Here is a 20,136-nt window from a genome sequence, read left to right as displayed (position 1 = left end):
GTTTCAATCATAAACCCACAGATCCTTATTGCATCTGCCAATGGAAAGCCACAGATCTGCCTGCTTTCCTTGTACAGTTCTTGTGTCTGCCAGTGCTTAAGTGCTTACCTCCGCAACATAAACACACTACACGAGTAAACCTTCATCTGCTGGTGATAAGATCAACTTTGATGTACTCTACTGGTGTTAAACTATATTTCCTCTAACTCCACTAACCCCTCTTTGAACATGGATTTAAAAGTGTTTTTCTCGCAGATACTCTCTAATAATGTCTCTCTAATCTAGGAGGCTCGGGGGAAGGGGGGGGTGGGGGGGGGGGGGGTGGGGGGGCTAATACACTGGCTGATCGCAGGCGCTCTCTCTCCCCTCTAGCGTAGATTTAACTTCAGCGCTCGACAGATGTCACACAGCGGTCTCTCCCATTCCCAACCCGGCAGCCTCAACACCACAGCTGCTGAGGAGCACCATTTCAAAAGCACACACGCTCCGGTTCTGCTTTCCAGACTGACCCAAACACTCAACCTTCAGTACACACCTTCAACCTGTCTCTGCGGCGCTGCGGCCCGCCCAAAACACTCAACACCGTGGGGTAGTCACATACCGGAACGAGACACGGTTTGACGCGGTTGGTTTTGTTTACCCTGTCACAATATTCCTTCAGAAGTAGAATGGTAGAACTGTTACCGTCTGGAAAATTAGATCTGTCTCCTAAACGGATGCAAATTCATCTCAAACAATCAGTAAAAATAACATTCAACCGATCTCTAAGGCATTGTGACGCAAACACTGCAGTGCGAGGGAGTCACGTAGTCTAATGAGTAGAGAGAGAGAGAGAGAGAGAGAGAGAGAGAGAGAGAGAGAGAGAGAGAGAGAGAGAGAGAGAGCAGTTAGCCGTTTGCTCAAGCTCTGTGACTGGGACTGTATGCGTCTGTGAGTCTTTGTACCTCATATTTTATATACCAATTCATTTGCGCATTCTATTTTTGGTGGCTCTTTCTCTCCTATTTAATATCCTCATCTCCATCAAGCCTCTTCTGACATCCACCCACTTTTTGTGTGTCTGTACTGTAATGAGAAACAACCGTTGACAAGGTACCCTGTCACAACATTCAGAATTAAACAGGTATTAATGACACCATCTGTTTTTTTTATTCGTATTCTAATCGACGCACTTGAGAAAGAACACATTTCACAGAGATAAATCGATTGTGTGATTTGCAGTCATAAATTATGCCTCACTTCCATAGGGGCTGGTTTGATCTCCTCCGTAAATGTCAGCTTCTTTAATGGTGAGCGAGGGAGAGGTTGACCTCGGCCAGACCAGCAATGCTGGTATGAAAGAAGAGGCCCAGAGGAGCTGGCACCAAGCCCTAGTACGATTACCACATAGACAACCTCCCTGCAGCCTAACAGCCTCTCTCCCTAGGGCGACTCTCATTTAAACTCTTTAGTGTGTTTTTATAGGCCACAGGCTTCCTCTGTCCTCCCTAAAACATCAAACCCGATGAGAGTACAACGGACGTTAATTTATTTTACACCCAGTCTAGAGTTAATTGCACGTCCTAGGAGTTTAATTCAACCCACACTGTGGAGGGAATACAATGGTGTACACACACACACACACACACACACACACACACACACACACACACACACACACACACACACACACACACACACACACACCGGGAGGCTGGTGGAGGTAGAAATTGGAGGATAGGCTCATTGTCATGCATGGATTGGAAAGAGAAATGGTTCCATTTCATGCATAACGATGAGTCATAACGATTTCTCCCTCCAGAGGCCTCCAGTGAACACACACATACACACACACACACACACACACACACACACACACACACACACACACACACACACACACACACACACACACACACACACACACACTCACACACACACTATTTCTCTCTGCTCACCATGACCAGTGGTGCCAGGCCCACGTAGTCTCTCTGGGTGGTATAGATCCTCATGATGCCAATATCCTTCACGTTTCCTGGTAACTCCAGGCGCCATGTGATCATCTGGCTCTCTGATTTGTCAGTCAAATCCTTAGTCTGAAAGTCCAGTTGTAAGACCTCCAACAGACCCCTACAAATCAAATATTATATTCATAATTACATTCAGTCACTCTGAGATCCACAATAGCAGGACACACTCACAGGAAGTATCATATAACATGCACTGCTATTCACAAAACAAATGACACACTGAGAAAGAAAGTATGACCAAGTCACATGGAAGTCTTAGTCTATCCTACAAAACACATTTAAATCGATGCTTATAGTCTAGTACTGAATGTGTCCTTTTCTTATGTTTGGGTATCATATCATGACCATTATGAAATGTATTAATGTCAGATAGACACTGACCAGGACATCCCTCCTGCCCAGTAACATCTCCACCACCACCTGCCCAGCTTGAAGCCAGCAGAGCTCCACACACAGAAGCCTGGAATGGTTTTTCTCTACTTTAACCTCCTCAATAGCTGGGATTACCCAGGGTTCCATATGCTTCATCGCCACTGTTATCACCAAGCCTCCGCTCAATAGCTCCTGGACAGGAACACACACACTTCCTGGAAAGCCCCTCTATCTGGGGGGCTTTGGGGGTCGCAGTCCATAAAGCTCTGGTTGTATCATGAGTTTCAAGGGGCTGAGGGGAGTGAGGGTCTGGGGTCAGGGGGGGCAGGCCTCCTGGAAGCTCACTGGTTAATACCATGGAAGGACTTGGAATCTCGACTAATCTTCCGCTGAACGTAAGCCCGGATAACCCACAGATGATTACGGATGATTACAGATAAGTGGGTCGGACGGGGCGGCGCACTGATAGGCTCTGTGTGTAGGGTTTGTGTGTGTGTGTGTGTGGGTGTGTGTGTGGGTGTGTGTGTGGGTGTGTGTGTGTGGGTGTGTGCGTGGGTGCGTGCGTGCGTGTGTGAGAGAGAGAGAGTGAGTGGGTGGCAGGTTGCTGGGCAGAGGTGAGTTACAGCTCAGAGCCGACCGGATCAGGCAGCGCTGCTACAGTGTTTCATGTGGAAGGTAAAGCAGGCTCCTCATCGGCATGGCCCTCTCAGAGAAACATGTCTACTGTACATGAATACTGCAGCATCAGATTATATTGAGCACCGTTTTGCAGGGACATCCCAGAACCATTGGTTTCATGAGAGGAAACAACCTGTCCTATGGTCTGGATCAAAGTGTGAAGAATCTATTTCAAGACTGTGACTTTCTGTCTATGAGCAACACCATCCATTTTACGTCCATTTAGAACAGAAAAAACACTAGCATAAGGCTAGCAAATGGACATAGATTAGATTAAATTAGATTCAACTTTATTGTCATTGTGCAGAGTATAAGTACAGAGACAACGAAATGCAGTTAGCGTTTAACCAGAAGTGCAAAAAAGCAGAAAAGTGCAGTGGGAACAGTATATATAGGTAGTGCAGTATATGAGCAGTATAAGTAGTGCAGTATAAGTATAAGTAGTGCAGTATAAGCAGTATATGAATTAGCAGTAACATTATAAGCAGAATAAATGGAATGCAGTATGAACAGTGTAAGCAGCATATGAGCTGTATAGGCAGTGCAGTATAAGCAGTATATATGTATTAACAGTAACATTAGAGTAAATAAGCAGAATAAATATGGAACGCAGTATGAACAGTATAAACAGATATGTACAGTATGTACAGATATGTGCGGTGTATTAACAGTAGCATTAAAAGAAATAGGTGATATCCATCACAAGACATGTGTCATGTACAGTATACAGATGGGGGATTAAATAATATGAGGACATGTTCCAAACTGTTTGCATTTATACAGTGGTGATCCCTCCCCTACTGTGATGGACAGGTGTGATGCTCGCTGTGATGTATGTTCTTACTGCCGACATCACAATCTCAGAGAACATTAAAATCACTGATATTGTGGCCTGGGGTGGTCCAGTGGTCTAGCACCACGGCCTGGAGTGGTCCAGTGGTCTAGCACCACGGCCTGGGGTGGTCCAGTGGTCTAGCACCATGGCCTGGGGTGGTCCAGTGGTCTAGCACCACGGCCTGGAGTGGTCCAGTGGTCTAGCACCACGGCCTGGGGTGGTCCAGTGGTAACAGAGAGCTTCTACACACACACACACATACACACACACACACACACACACACACACACACACACACACACACACACACACACACACACACACACACACACACACACACACACAACCTAACAGCAGGTTCGCACAGCTGCAGGTTGCTGACCAAACACGGCAACTGATGAAATTAATTGTTTTTTTGTTTTTTCTCTTTCAAATCCTAGATTTGCAATCTGTTCCGTCTTCCTGATAGTTTAACTAGGAAGACGTTGAGAGTCTGGCAGGTTGGGAGACACCAACTGTTCTCAGATCCTCCCTTTGGACAGTAATGAAATCGGAGGACAGGCTCATTGTAATGCATGGAATAGAATCAGGAATGATTTCCATGCATTACAATGAGCCCATCCTCCGATTTCTACCTCCATCAGCCTCCACCGATCTATCATTGTATCAGTAATAACATGACACAGAGGCTCATCTCTTTAAGAGAGACTACAAATATCAAGATGTTTGAGGGAAATGAATGGCCACCAGGAATGTTGGAGTCACGCAAACTGCTTCTCACTTTTGTAATAAACAGAATGTGCAGAAGCAGGACTCTTTATAGAGTCATTCACTCTTTCAAAGACTGTAAATGTGTGGTAGGTGACCCCTGACCCCTGACCTTTTTCCAGTGATAGCGGTCTTCCTCTGACACACGATGGAGATGGTGTTGATGACACCCCCTCTGCCAGGCTCCAGGGCGATATCCCACAATGCAGAGTCACTGGGCCTTGCAGTACTGAAGGACAGGCCCTTCTTCACTGTGGCTCTGCAACACACACACACACACACACACACACACACACACACACACACACACACACACACACACACACACACACACACACACACACACACACACACACAGAGACAGGTCAGTTTATTCACACACAGAAAATAAATGACAATTCATCATAGACTGCCTCAGGCTGAGAGATACTGGAGAGAGCTCAGATATAATAGCATCACGATGCTACAGGTTGAAGGCTCCACACCTAAAGCTGGCCTCAGGCAACCTTTCATAAAACACTCATTTGTATTAGATATTGGGCTATACTTTAATGGCGTAAAAACAGTCCTAGCGCAAACGACGGCGCTGGCGAGAGGTGCTGGCGGTGGCACTAGGGGGTGTGTCTGAAATATGAGAGCTATTTCCAAGGCTAAAACACCCGCATTTGGACTTGTATCTGTTTTTCGTGCCAGCTAGTCCATTGAGTGTGAGCGCATAGGAGCACACGTGAAAAAAACATGCTATCTGTGTCTGTTTGAGTGTGCATGCATGTGTGTGTGTGTGTGTGTGTGTGTGTGTGTGTGTGAGTGTGTGTGTGTGTATGTTTGTGTGTGTGTGTGTTTTGAATGCGACTTCTCCGTGTACTCCATGTATGCTCTGTGTGTGTGTGTGTGTGTGTGTGTGTGTGTGTGTGTGTGTGTGTGTGTGTGTGTGTTTAGCTCGTGTTTAGTGTGTGAGTGTTTAACAAGACTGAGTGACAGCTGAGTGATCTTTGCCTGGCTGGCGGCAGACAGGGAATCAGCCGGAGCATCTTATTCCCATCAGTGCTGTGGAACCAGTGATCATTTAATCTGCTGCTTGATTCGGCCCCTCCATCTCTCCTCTGAACAGCAAAGTGGAAAGTCCCATTATAGCTCTCTGTGGGAGGGATGGGGATGGATGGAGAAGACAGGGCTGCAGCACCAGGCCCACATCACAGTCTTTCTAGCCCAGGGCAAGGTGACCCAAGGTGGGGTGACCCAAGGCGAGGTGACCCTGCCTGGCCTTGGAAACCCCATGACCATCACTGAGTATGTGTACTGTATGAGCAGCTGTGTACTGTGTACTATTGTTGCTGTGCATTGGGAGCAGAGTACAAACATAAAAGTAGGTCTAATAAATACGTAATCATTATTGGATTAATTATGCCTTACTGCAGCACGTGTTCCATCCACACTGGATCTCTCTAATGTTTCTGACAGAGGCTGTTTCTGACAGCGTGTGTGTGCATTTGTCTGTGTGTGTGTGTGTGTGTGTGTGTGTGTTTATGAATGATACAGTATGTGGAAGTGCCTTTGACATTCTAGCATGTCTTAATCAGGTCAGCTGATTGTGTCGCCTCAGGAAGTACCATAGTACCAATCCTCTCTTCTCCTTAACCCTGGGTCTGTTCCAGCTGTGCCACATCTCCTCTCTCTCTCGCTCTCTTTCTCTCTCTCTCTCTCTCTCTCTCTCTCTCTCTCTCTCTCTCTCTCTCTCTCCATCCGTGCTGTCTTAAAGCACAGCAAAACGCCTCAGCACGGCTTGTCTCTACTTGATCCTGAGGGCAGACGGTATGTCTGAGTTTCCCAGTGAACATGATGACTTAGGGACAGGGACAGAGAGAGAGCCAGGCATGGCCAAGGGAAGTTAAAGGAGGGCCAGCCAACTTCAGACAAGGTCTTTAACTCATTTAGTGCCAAGGGTGACTTTATTCTTCAAAAGTGCATAAACGGTCATGCTTAATTTTGTAGCCAATAAATCAATTGTTGCTAGGTAAATACCATATAAAATACTTGGCACTCTAGGTGGTGAGTGTTCCGGAATTCTTTGGCAGTTAGTGTGTTAAGATGTGATGATGTTTAAGATGGAGGTAAAAGACAGTAATTTTGGCATGACAAGGTAACTTTATACCAATAGTGAGTGACATGACAAATCTCAGCAACTTAATCCATCTTGCAAGTTGGGTTAGTTTGTCCATGCTTAACTCCCCAGTTTCTATGACATGGTTTTGTGTGGGGGGTTTGTTTCTGTTGGAGAAAAATAAATGACTTAATTATTAGTCATTAAAGGTGCAATCCGCCACTTTTTTGGTACAGCGGAGGGATGGGGCTGGAGTAACCTTGTTGAGACCAGGCTTTCCTAGTTCAGAAAGCCTTGGCAAATCCTTTGCAGAAAGTACTGCTATGTTTACCCCATTCCATTGAAACTAGTCTCACCTGAGCTCTAACCTCATAACTGACCTCACAGTTATGAGTGGCTTACCCCTTCGACTGTAATGGCTATCAGCAACAAACGGAAAGACAATAACAGTTATACTGAAAGTGGACAGTCAATGCGTAATGTTGTTCTGGATAATGGATGAGAGACAAACAATTTCCCTCACCTGTGTGTGAGCGTGTGTGTGTGTGTGTGTCTGGCAGGTTTAACAGTTACTGCACTCAGTATTGTCCATCGAAAGTTATAATTATGGACAGTTATAATACGGCTTTTCCATACCAGGGGAAAGATGCATCCCGGCCAGCGAGTGTCTGAGAATATGGTTGTTAAGAATTATGGAGCCATTCCAGGGCAAAGGCAGAAATGGACAACTTCTTCACATCATCCCTGGCAAACAAGTCGATTGCAAAAACCAAACCATGAAAAAAGCGAGATGGGAGAATTCCGCCCGCTGGGCAAACATTTGGAGCACAGAGCAGGTGATGACAGTGAAGCGACCTTCACTCTGTAATAAACTAAATAAATACGTTTTATTGTTTTATTTATGCACCTTATTTCGATGTACAAATAAAACCAATTAAATTTATTAAATTGTGGTGTGTTTTTCAACTGTATCTACAGTCTGTCAATATGGTATGTTCAATATTTAGCTCTTTAAAATATTAAATGTGGTATTCTAATGATTCTTAGGTCCTGACTAAGCACGACCATTCGATTCGTTTTCCATTGTATTGATCTAATTCAATGATTAGACTGATAGAACGTCAAACAATGGACGTCACTTGGTGTCACTGGAGGCCTAGGTTAGTAATGAGGGCTGAAGGGTCTAGTGTTACTGGCAAATGAGATTAGTGGAGTGCGTACGTGTGTGCGTACGCACAATTATGCGATGTGCAGGTACAACTCAGAGTGAATTTTCAGAGAAAAAATAAACAGCGGAATGTCGTCTTGTGAAAACTTAACAAAGTCTTAACTCTGTTGAAACATCTGAGCCAACAGGATGAAACAGATCCTGGTCCATGAGCTCTATTTCAGTGTTGGTAAACGATATTACTGGGAAACACATTCAGATAATGAGGACAACATCAGCATAATGACACTGTGGCAATGAAATGAAAGCCCAGTGGCTTAAAGTCCCACTGTGCTGCCAGCTAGCTCCTAATCTCTGGACACACACTGGAGAGGCAGCGCTTTGAATATGACAGAGCTTTCAGTGCAGGGGAGGAACGTACACACACACCCACACATGGACACTGACATGCAGCACACGCACATGCACACGCATACACGCTGGCTACCATCACTCTGAGGAAGAGGAATGATGAGGGACATATACAGCTTCATAAAGCTGTCTGAGTTGCTCAACATCAACACATCATCATCATCATCATCATCATCTGACTTTAAATGCTTTTTACAGCTTTCATTTTTAACATCTCCCACGTCTGAAGTCTATTTGGAGCAGTCAGTCCATCAGAAAATAGGTTGCCAGCCAGAGCCCTGCTAAACTCCCCTTAAGCTCATCATCAAAAGGCACTTTTCAAATGCACCATGGTTGGAGTCCCTTGGTCTGATACTGGCAAAGTATTAATTCATTTGGACCAATCATATTTTGGCAGACAGAAATAGCAGCATCGCCTGAAACATCCTCAGTGTTACCCATGATCCTCTGGGGGGAATGAAATCACTTGTGGAAAATGAACTGCATGCAACAGTCGTTTCCTCCGAGTTAATTTTGCCAGCCATCCATGCAGTGATGAGGACAAACATAGTCAGCTCATTTTAATAGATTACAGTACAGTGTCTGCTTGAGGATTTGGTATTCACAGAGCACCTCATATTGAATATAAATACTCCACCATGCACATCTATGCCTGAAGGCGTCTGCTAAAAAGTGGGGTGGGGGTGGGGGTGTGGGGGGGTTGCTGCGGTGGGGGTGATTGGTCCACAGTGCTACTGCTACCCCTTTTTAATGTATTTTCGCCACATCGCACAGTATCACCAGCATAAAGAAACGTAATGCGCTCCACCTCAGGCTTATATTGCTAATAGGACATTTGCTTACAACTGTGCTAGATCCCAGATTGTCAGGTAACTACCAGCTCTGAACACGCTTGTGTCGCCTTGACTTATAATTATCTATCTGTAGCCGGATAGCGTCCTCCTCTATACAGTCCTATGGACAGAGAGCGTCCTCCTCTATACAGTCCTATGGACAGATAGCGTCCTCCTCTATACAGTCCTATGGACAGAGAGCATCCTCCTCTATACAGTCCTATGGACAGAGAGCATCCTCCTCTATACAGTCCTATGGACAGAGAGCATCCTCCTCTATACAGTCCTATGGGCAGATAGCATCCTCCTCTATACAGTCCTATGGACAGAGAGCATCCTCCTCTATACAGTCCTATGGACAGATAGCATCCTCCTCTATACAATCCTATGGACAGAGAGCATCCTCCTCTATACAGTCCTATGGACAGATAGCATCCTCCTCTATACAGTCCTATGGACAGAGAGCATCCTCCTCTATACAGTCCTATGGACAGAGAGCATCCTCCTCTATACAGTCCTATGGACAGATAGCATCCTCCTCTATACAGTCCTATGGACAGATAGAGTCTGAGACTTTGTCATGTATTGAAATAAAAATGACCCCACCAAGACAGTGTTTGTAATCAAATCCTTCTTTCACTGACTCTGATGATTCTTCCTCTTTCACTGACTCTGATGATTCTTCTTCTTTCACTGACTCTGATGATTCTTCCTCTTTCACTGACTCTGATGATTCTTTCTCTTTCACTGACTCTGATGGTTCTTCCTCTTTCACTGACTCTGATGGTTCTTCCTCTTTCACTGACCCTGATGGTTCTTCTTTCACTGACTCTGATGGTTCTTCTTCTTTCACTGACTCTGATGGTTCTTCTTTCACTGACTCTGATGGTTCTTCTTCTTTCACTGACTCTGATGGTTCTTCTTTCACTGACTCTGATGGTTCTTCCTCTTTCACTGACTCTGATGGTTCTTCTTTCACTGACTCTGATGGTTCTTCTTCTTTCACTGACTCTGATGGTTCTTCTTCTTTCACTGACTCTGATGGTTCTTCTTCTTTGGCGGGCATAAAGTTTGTCAAACGTGCCTTCTAAAAAAATGCAAAAGTTTCAACTACTCAAGAGATACACCACGAAGCAAGCTAAGGGAGTTATCGAGCTATGTTTAGCTCCAACTCGGGATTTGGTAACTCCCTTTACTATTTCAATACTGGCCAGACTGTCTGCTGAAGAGGGCTTTCACCGTTTGGAGTTTTAATTGGAGCTGGTTCTGGTTCACCATTAGAAATGGTCTTTATAGTTTGCCCTTGCTGAACACAGTTGGTGTATTACCCTGCTTGTGGGTCATTTCTACAAAGAGAGGTAGGTCACTTCTGCTGTCCACACATACGGTACATGAAGCGATGCGATATCCAGCACTTCAGTCTGTGAAGTTCCAAGCGGTCAAAAACATTCATTTTCTTGCAGGGATGTCCAAAACAGTGTAATATTGATTTGAGATGTTGTAGATAATTGAGAAAAGACTAATTGCAGTATATTACTGTGTGATAACACTTCTTGTCACTCAATATTAAATTATTTTGTAGGTGATGGTGGTCACCTAGTAAAAATAGTGTGGGGGCAAAAAACGTACTTATCCCCCTGATTTTAAAGTGGGGGGGCCAAGCTCCTCTGGGCCAAGCTCTTATGACCACACATACCTCACTTTATATTGAATGTAAACCCTCCACCATTCATAATTCACTTCATATCGAACGTAAACAATCCGCCATTCATAATTCACTTCATATTGAATGTAAACACTCCCAGACTCTGACATTAGCTCTCCACCACATTTTCATTTTCAGATGTTAATTAGTAAATTCGAGAGATTGCATAGGGATGTACGTTTTTCTTTTATTAAAATACGAGCTGAATATCTCAGTAGTCTTGTGTACCTTTGAAATGAAGTGGTTGCAAAGGTGCTTGTAAATCCACTGAGAGACAGAGTGTACAATTAAATGTCATATCGTTATATTGAGTTCCACATGATAACTTTGAGTCACCTGTGAAGACTTGGCAGAGTATGTCAAAGTTGACACACTCAGTCCATCATATTATCAGTAGATTCTGTTAAATGAGATCTTGGCTGAAGAAGGAGAGAGTGAAAATGGCCGAGGGGATTGAGTGTGACGGTCTCTATAGAGTAGGCCAACTGGCTATCAGAGAGAGTTCAGCAAAGGCACTCATAGTAAATGGAGGTATTTTACCAATGACTGCTTGACCAACTTCAACCTGAGACCCACTCACACACACACACACACACACTCACACACACACATGTACACGCACACACACACACACACACACACACACACACACACACACACACACACACACACACACACACACACACACACACACACACACACACACACACACACACATTATCCCTCTCCTAAAGGGTTACCCTCTCATGTCGTTTTCAATCAGGCCACGGATTATCTGTCCTAAACCTGGGGGTCTGGATTCAATCTTGGGCCAGAGAGTGAAGTGGAGCAGGGATTTTTTTCCCAGGAACAATCAATCTCTGGGCCAAGCCAAGCCAAGCTGAGCCAGGCTTCACTTGAGCTTAAACACTGGGCTCAGTCCGTTCCCCCTCTCTCTCTGTGGTAAATCCCAGTCTGGATCTGGAGTGCTCTGCCAGAGGATGAGAGGTGGGGGGACTCCGGCACTGTGGCCTCTGGCTAACAATTTCAGTGGCTCAGTGAATGTGGGAAGTTCACTTGGCATCGGAATTAATCTCTCCAATAAATGGGTTATGGAGGGAGGGGAGGGGGGGCAAATGGGGGCAAAAACCCTGCTCCTTTGCCCTGCCACTCACAAAGAAGTGCCCTCCTGAATGGTGTTTTTTTTAGCTTGGCACCCACAGTCGCCCCCCTGTTGTTCATACCACATCACTCCCTGCACCCCCCATAGTGTCCTTTTTTGGGGAAAAAAATACCTTCTAGGCCCTTCTATAAGTCTGAGCACGTCTCCACAGTAATGGGAGAATGAGGGAAACGGTTAGCGTCTCTCACCTAACTCTGCCCCAACAATCCCCCCGGATGCAACCAAACTAATCTGGGTTAGTCCCTCTCCCATGCTCCCAGAGAGCAGAGATGATTAAAGCCATAGGTCCCTTTGAGACATGAATAAGTCACTTTGAGACTAAAAGAGGATTTTCCTAATGTACCTGTGGGTTGTTGTCCTCAGCAGAACAGAGACTACATGGCAGAACTGAAACAATGTTTACATTTCAAATTGAAATGGGAAGTCGCCATCTTGGATATCTCTTTCCATCTCTAGCACTGACACAATAGCGAATAAACTCTTGAGGATTACGAGTCGCAAGGTCAGTGAAGGGGTTTGTGATATCCCTGTATCGCTGCTGTTCTGCATCAGTGGTCAAGAAGAGAGGTATTTTCTGGTGTTTTTCAAACAAAACCATTAAGCCAGGCTAGGAGTGAGGAAATGCAAACATGCCAGATTGAAATGACTCTCCAGGAAATTCCAATAAAAGCAGTTTGATTCTGTTCTGTGATGTGCATCCATGGCAAAGAGTAGCAACTCTGCAAAACAGATTGAACTGTGTGTTCTGGTGTGATAGACCCGCCTGCGTAATAAGTTCATTTTCGCTCAAAGGAGTCAGGCAGTTGTTAGTTATTTGTTTTCTCGGTCCATTAAATCGATGCATTATTTATGAACGAAAATATCCAGAGATCCCTGTTTCGAACGCTAATGGGATGTTAAGATATGAAGGGGCTGCTGAATCATTTCCCAATTATTTCTGCGTCTATGGAAGAGTAAGTTCCTTAACTCCCCCAGTCAGAGGAGGAGAGGAGGAGAGTAGACTAAAGGAGGAGAGGAGTGAGGGCACACTGGAGTGGGGCAGGAGGACGGGGATGAGGGCTAATCTATGAAAGGAGCGGAACCGCAAAACGACACACGTCGCATCTCTGTTCAACCGTCCCACCGCGCGGCGCTCCGCAGCCTTGGAGGAGGTGGTAGCACGCCCCATAGTCAGCCAACTGGCCTTAAGTAACCATTTAAATGCATGGAACTCATCCTTCATGATCTCCCTCTCCTATACTCTACGGTATATCATCGTGACTCTCTGCTTTTTTTTCTCCCCACAAGTGCTTCCAATGACAATGAAAATCATTATTTGCCACACAAAACCCTGCTCGGCAAGTGCCACACGACTTGGTCAGATTGTAGTCCTTGGATACACACAAAAAAATCCCTTTACCAGGAAATGAGTTTAACGATTGTGATACTTTCTGGGAATATCGTATAATCTACAGTATAGATTTAGGATCTCTCTTCTCATGCTCAGTGGGCAGCACATGTCAGAGTGAGAGAGACAGAGAGAGAAAGAGAGAAGGAGAGAGAGAGAGAGAGAGGGGGGGGGGGAAGAGAGAGAGAGAGAGAGAGAGAGAGAGAGAGAGAGAGAGAGAGAGAGAGAGAGAGAGGAGCCACAATCAGACCAGCTCTGTTTCAACGTCCACACTAGTAAATCACTTAGAATGCATGGCCAATGCATATCTCCATTCTGTATGGTATGCTGATGTGGATATTGGAACATAATATTCAGTAGTTCCTGTTGCTAACAGCCTGTCATGGTACATTAGCCTGTGTCCACTGCATAGACCCCCACCCACATTAAACAAGTAGGCTGCACAATTGATCTGATCAATAGTCATCAGAAGCTATCAGTGGAGAGTGCTTCCATGCATGGAAATAACCGACCAAATATATACAGTCTATACTCGGGGGGGGCGGGGGGGCGGTAGCGCTTTATATTACAGCTCGGAATAAGTGGGTAATAACATGGTAATAACCATGGTAATTCCCAGTGATTACAGATCGTTATAAGTAACAAGAAAGACAATGACCTTGTTATTACAATTTATTGTTATTCACCATTAGTATTTTCCATGAAAGATGCTTGTTTCTGTATTATTGTTGCAGCGTTTCCATGTTATTCTTGAATCATTGAAACTGATGAGCACACATTTAATTAGATTTATAACCAAGAAACAGAGAAGGTAGTGGAACATGCTACAGTATATTACCTGTTTTCATTTTGTTCTAGCCTCGTGTCCTGTCTTAACCTCACAACTAAGACCGTGGTCAAACACAGGTACTTACTACTGTATAAATACAGTATGGTGGTATCAGAGCTGGAACATGTACTTACTACTGTATAAATACAGTATGGTGGTATCAGAGCTGGAACATGATGTATGGCCTGTTTCCATGTTGTTCTACCCTTGTATTCCATCTTCACATGACAGCTGAGACCATGTTTACCATGGTGAGACCATCAGTCAGTGGTAATACAGTCACACCTATCAGTATGCATGCCTCCACTGCATCGTTACCACAGCAGACTGTAAAGTACCCTATGGGCCTGATGAAGTCTACCTGAAGGGTTTATGGATGACTGCATACAGTTCATGTAAATTCTCAACACATTGAGATGTTGACATTAGTAATAATAAGCAATAAATGTAGTAAATTACAAAGCAGTAAATGCTGCTTTGTAATTTAATTGTTGTGGGTGGAGACCGAATGGGGGCAACATCTTTAATACCTTTAACACCTTTACGACCTTTAACCTTTAAAACCTTCGTATCCTTGTTGTTGGAGTCTGCTCTTCTATTGGACGGAAGAATATTTCCGATGATATTCACAACAAGAAGAAGACAGCTACAGATATGAATTAATAATTCATAACATAATATTCAATGCAGGTGAGTGACCTTACAATCCAGAGCAGTGCTTTAGCACCACTGGAGTTCAGTGAGGGTCTTCTTCTACTGAAACAAACAACTGGGCTTTAGACCCGAAAGCCAGGAACACAGGAAGTGACCTCTGAGTGAAGGGCAGAGTAGCTTTACATGAACTGCATGGAAATTATCCATGAAAACAAAATGTACTGCATCAGACCCATTGGGTAGCTTATTACTGCAATACATTCAGTGGAGACAGGCATATTGATATTTCTGTAGGTAGCTTTCATATTAAGATAGCACAAAATGGAAACAGGTAATATAGCATTTTTCCAACTCTGACACCATGTCATTTCATCGTCGCTACCTTCTCTGTTCAAACATCTTTCATACTAAATAATTAGATGGAAACTACATACCAACTTAAATTGCAATATTAATTGTATTTCTTGTGACTGGTAACTACAGGTAATTACCATTATTCCGAACTATAAGTTCTACCAAAATGGTATACATAGAATAGACATTGTTATTATGATGTTATTACCTTACTTTATCACATGCAACGTTATTACCATACATTACAATACTATTACCATATTCTATGTTAATATGGTAGAGTGTGTAACCTAGTTGGTCTCGCTGTGCATTGAGAAAGGAGACCAGGCAGACAGATAACCAGACAGATAACCAGACATCCACAGAGTGATCTTACCTGAGGGTGAAGGTCTCTACAGCGGACGCGCTGGACAGGAACACATAGAAGGTGGCAACATCAGTGGTCCTCAATGGCTTGGATGAGGTCTGGACCACTACAGCGCCCCCTAGCCTCAGACGCAGGAACGTGGGGTTCCCGGGAGGAGCCTTCAGGAGGTTAACACTCCCTATCCTCCTCATGGGGGTCCCTGACCCCCAGGGATTGCCCCTCCCCACTCCCATGCGCTGCAAGCTGTCCTGGGGCACACACTGGCCTGTGCTCTCTCTCCGGCTCTGGAAGTAGACTTCCACAGGGTTCCCCTGCACCTCTCCCCGCTTCTCCCCGCTGCTAGGGCGACTCCTGGGGCTGAACCAGGCCGGCTCGGGCTTCAGCTGGGCCACGCAGAACTCCCCCGGCGACACCAGGCACGCCCCCCGAACCTCCCGCGTCTCCCAGAAGGCGTAGGCCGTCACGCAGTGCCCCGCCCCTTCCTCCGCCCAGCCTTTCCTCCCAGCAGGGCCGCCATCATCCCCTGCGCCAGCTCCTGTCTTCTTTCCCTCGACGACATCATTTCCTGTGGGCATGTGGAAGAGGACCCTGACGGTGGGCGAGGACGAGCGGACCTGGCGGGCGAGGATGACGGGCAGGATCCTACGGCCGCTCAGGAGCAGGTCCGGGGCGATGGGGGTCTCTGCAGTCAGCGGGCCGTAGGTGGCGTTGACGGCTGGCTGGAGGAGCCCCGCGCCTGGGCCCATGACCACAAAGGCCTGCCTCTGGGCCTGGAGGCTGGAGTTCCCCAGCAGCTCCTGGGTGGTCTCTCTCAGCAGCAGGTGGTCTGCGTTGAGGATCTGGAAGCCCACCGACGGGTAGACAGGGAAGGGGGATGGGTTCTTGGTGTCCTCGGACATCCCCTGACACCCCACACCTGGGGGATGAGGACAAACACACACACACACACACACACACACACACACACACACACACACAGAGCATTATGGGGGATTTGCTGAACACTGAGTTTAAATGGTGGGCTTATAAAACAAGGTGGATAATGGTGGAGATATCAGCAGGGACTATTCTAAAATGGAAATTGTCAGGACAGGATAGCTGAAAGCCTCTATACTCACCACACCACTCATCACACTGAAAGCCTGAAAGCATAGCTCTCTCACCCCTAAATAGCCATTATGATATTCAGCACAAGCCTTTCTATCGCAAACATTAGTAAGAACTGCTCAGGGGCTTCGCAACAGAGAGAGGAATGATACAGTATTCTAGGAAAATTAGACCATCAAAAGGTATGCTTGTTGAAGCCGGCGTTGGGGAGTTGTATTACATGTAGCTCAAGTATTAGTTGCTGTAGCTTGGTGGTGGTTAAACTAAATTCAAATCTTAGTGTTTTCAGTAGTTTTGCCATGAAGCAGGGTAGCAGTGTAACGTAGTGAGCTACTGTCACTACTCTTTTTCCCCTAAAACAAACAAAGAAATAGGAATGGACAGGTAACTATACCTGTAACTATTATTCCAGCCATTGAACTTCAAACGTCCCTACTACTTGTTCCCTCACTGCTTCCTGTCTCCCCACTTTGCTCCACCTCACCTGTTTTTGTCTTTCTCAGTGATTTCAGACCTTTTCAGTCATTTCAGTTCCTGTCATACAGACTGGCCATCTGTCAGTAACTGATTGTCATGTGTTGGACAAAGTAGTTTTGATGTAGTGAACTACTTTTTTGAAGTAGCTTTAGTTTGACAAAGTATATTTCTCTCAAGGGTAGCTTTAGTGTAGTTCAGCTTCTTCCCTAGTAAAGTAATTGGTAATCTAGTTAAATACATTTTCAGAGAAGCTTCCCTAACACTGGTTATAGCCTACCGTATGCATCTTCCTGAGTAATGTGTGTACCTGTCTCCTGATATACTGTGAGGTACATTGCACAGGGGTCTGCCAGAAAACTACAATTCATAATTAAGGAGGAATTGCTGTTGAAACTGAGTTGTCAAAACGCAATGATCCTAACAATACAGGTCATATCTGTCTCACCGCTGCATCACTGATACTCAGGGTAGTCATCACATCCTACAATGGGCCTTAACAATAACATGCCCTTCCATGACACATTCAGTATGAACAGCCATTGACACACACACACACACACACACACACACACACACACACACACACACACACACACACACACACACGTTAGGCTTGGTGATGAGGTGAACCCAAGTGCGGATGAATACTCGGACGAAAGATGTAGTGCAAAATAAAGAATCTCTTTATTAAGAGGGTTGGCGCATGGCCCAAATACATATACGGTAATAACGGGTACAAATAAAGGTATAGGGCAACGGGGTAAACAACTAGGTACACAGACACAGACTGGCAGACAGGGTACCCACAAACGGACAGAGAGAATCTCCGACAAGGACATAGGGGAACACACAGGCTATACTATATAACAAACACAGGACAGGACAAACAGGCTATACTATATAACAAACACAGGACAGGACAAACAGGTTATACTATATAACAAACACAGGACAGGACAAACAGGTTATACTATATAACAAACACAGGACAGGACAAACAGGTTATCGGAATACTGGGGATTGGAGAGCACTGGCACCGGAGGAGGGCACCAGAGTCACACAACAGCAACCTCAGGCGTGACACACACACACACACACACACACACACACACACACACACACACACACACACACACACACACACACACACACACACACAAACACACACAAACACACACACATCAGATAAGTGTCTACATCAGAAGCCGTGTGTCAGACAGACCCCTCGTCTGCAGGAGAGACACTTAACCTTTCTCTCTTGACAGACCGTCAGCGCCCACTGAGCCTCTACCGCCTCCATGCCCCGTCAGTGGCAAAGTGCACCGGCGTCGGAAACGGAAGGTTGATCTTGACACGCTTTCAAGTAATTTGTCAAAAGGCGTTCCGCTTGTCAGGGCCTGACATCTGAGGGTGCGTTCACTTCTCAGCATCCTGGAGGCGAGGAGGCTTCAGACAACAGGAATATGATGATCCTATTCCCACAGAGACACCAGAACAGGGCCGAACCGTGTTCCCATCATTACCACACCCGTGTAGAATACTAACAAGGAGATAATTGCCATACTGGTTAAGGGAAGTAAGCAACGCCTGGGCCAATTAGTGTCAGAATGCAGAAAGAGAACCCTGACCTTGCTGACCTTCTTTTGTGAGGGTCAATTAAAAACACAATTTCAACTCCAAAGATAAACCAGCTGGTGGAAGGGCCAGGAGGAGTAAGTGTGTAGGCTATAACCCCATGATGATGCCTCCCTTCTCTCTGTTGTCTTTGCAGGCCATATACGCTTTACAACACAACAAACTGTAGGCCTGCGCTTTATTTCAATGAGTGGACCGCCGTGAAAATGCATGTGGCCAAAGCAGAGAGGACATCAGAGACTCCACCACTTAGACAAGCTTCAAGACTCTGGCCATTGTGGCAGGATGAGAAGGCACAGCCACAAATACAACAAACACACACGCACGCATGCACGCACACACACACACATGCACAGATGCACACAGACACACACACACACAATAGTCTGGAATCTTTATCAACATAATACAGACAGCCTGGCATCCTCCCACAGGTTATCTCCAAGCGAACAGAGAGGCGGTGTCCTGACCTCCAGCCTCTCTAATCCTTCTGATGAAGGTTTCCTCTGGCCAGCCCAAACAGGCCCCCAGACACACACGCCAAGCCCGATAAACACATCCGCAGTCTGCCACTGCCAGATGTGAGAGTAGTGTGACCCCTTTAGTACAGTCTGTGGTTTAGACACAGAAAGAGGGGGGACATGGGGGAACTTGGCTGAGTCAAATGTCCAGGTGAGGGTTCAGCATGACATGTACACTATGTTCATTCATGTGCTGGGAGTTTAACATTGCCTGTCAGGTGTCTGGCAACCAGGAGGTAGAGGGAGAGGACAGCTCGTTGTAATACATGGAATGGACTGAGGAACTGCATGAGACACGTGTGTTTGACGTGTGTTTGATACCATTCCTGATCACGTTCCATCCATTACAATGAGCCGTCCTCTGGTTTCTACCTCCACCAGCCTCCTCTCCATCAGCCACCACTCTACCAGCCTCCACTCCACCAGCCTCCTCTCCACCAGCCTCCACTCCACCAGCCTCCACTCCACCAGCCTCCACTCCACCAGCCTCCTCTCCACCAGCCTCCACTCTACCAGCCTCCACTCCACAAGCCTCCACTCCACCAGCCTCGCCTGCGTGGTAACCTATACCATCTTTACTTCAATCGGCTATTCATTGGTGCATCAGAGGACATCCTCTCATACAGTGTTTGCACGTTTTAAAAAACGCTTATGTTTTGACCGCTTACTAAAGATTAAAAGTGCACTAGCATTGATGCAACAATGCATTGAGAAACATTGAACTTCAAACGTCAAAGCCTTCATACACATGCCACATCCATAG

The 20,136-nt window shown here is 45.7% G+C and overlaps 1 protein-coding gene across 1 annotated transcript in view; it reads right to left on the bottom strand.

Annotated features, from left to right (window-relative positions):
• Positions 1–20,136, bottom strand: part of LOC310804717 (transmembrane protein 132D) — a gene marked incomplete at both ends in the record, with an annotated part of 28,957 nt that overhangs the window by 7,233 nt on the left and 1,588 nt on the right. The window contains 3 exons of the mRNA XM_083670035.1: positions 1,938–2,109; positions 4,775–4,921; positions 15,643–16,549. Coding sequence (XP_083526161.1) covers positions 1,938–2,109; positions 4,775–4,921; positions 15,643–16,549 — 1,226 coding nt within the window. The remainder of the gene's footprint in view (positions 1–1,937; positions 2,110–4,774; positions 4,922–15,642; positions 16,550–20,136) is intronic.

Source organism: Argentina silus (genome assembly GCF_951799395.1).
Source record: "Argentina silus genome assembly, chromosome: 5".
Lineage (NCBI taxonomy): Eukaryota > Metazoa > Chordata > Actinopteri > Argentiniformes > Argentinidae > Argentina > Argentina silus.
This window is presented reverse-complemented; position numbering and strand designations above follow the sequence as displayed.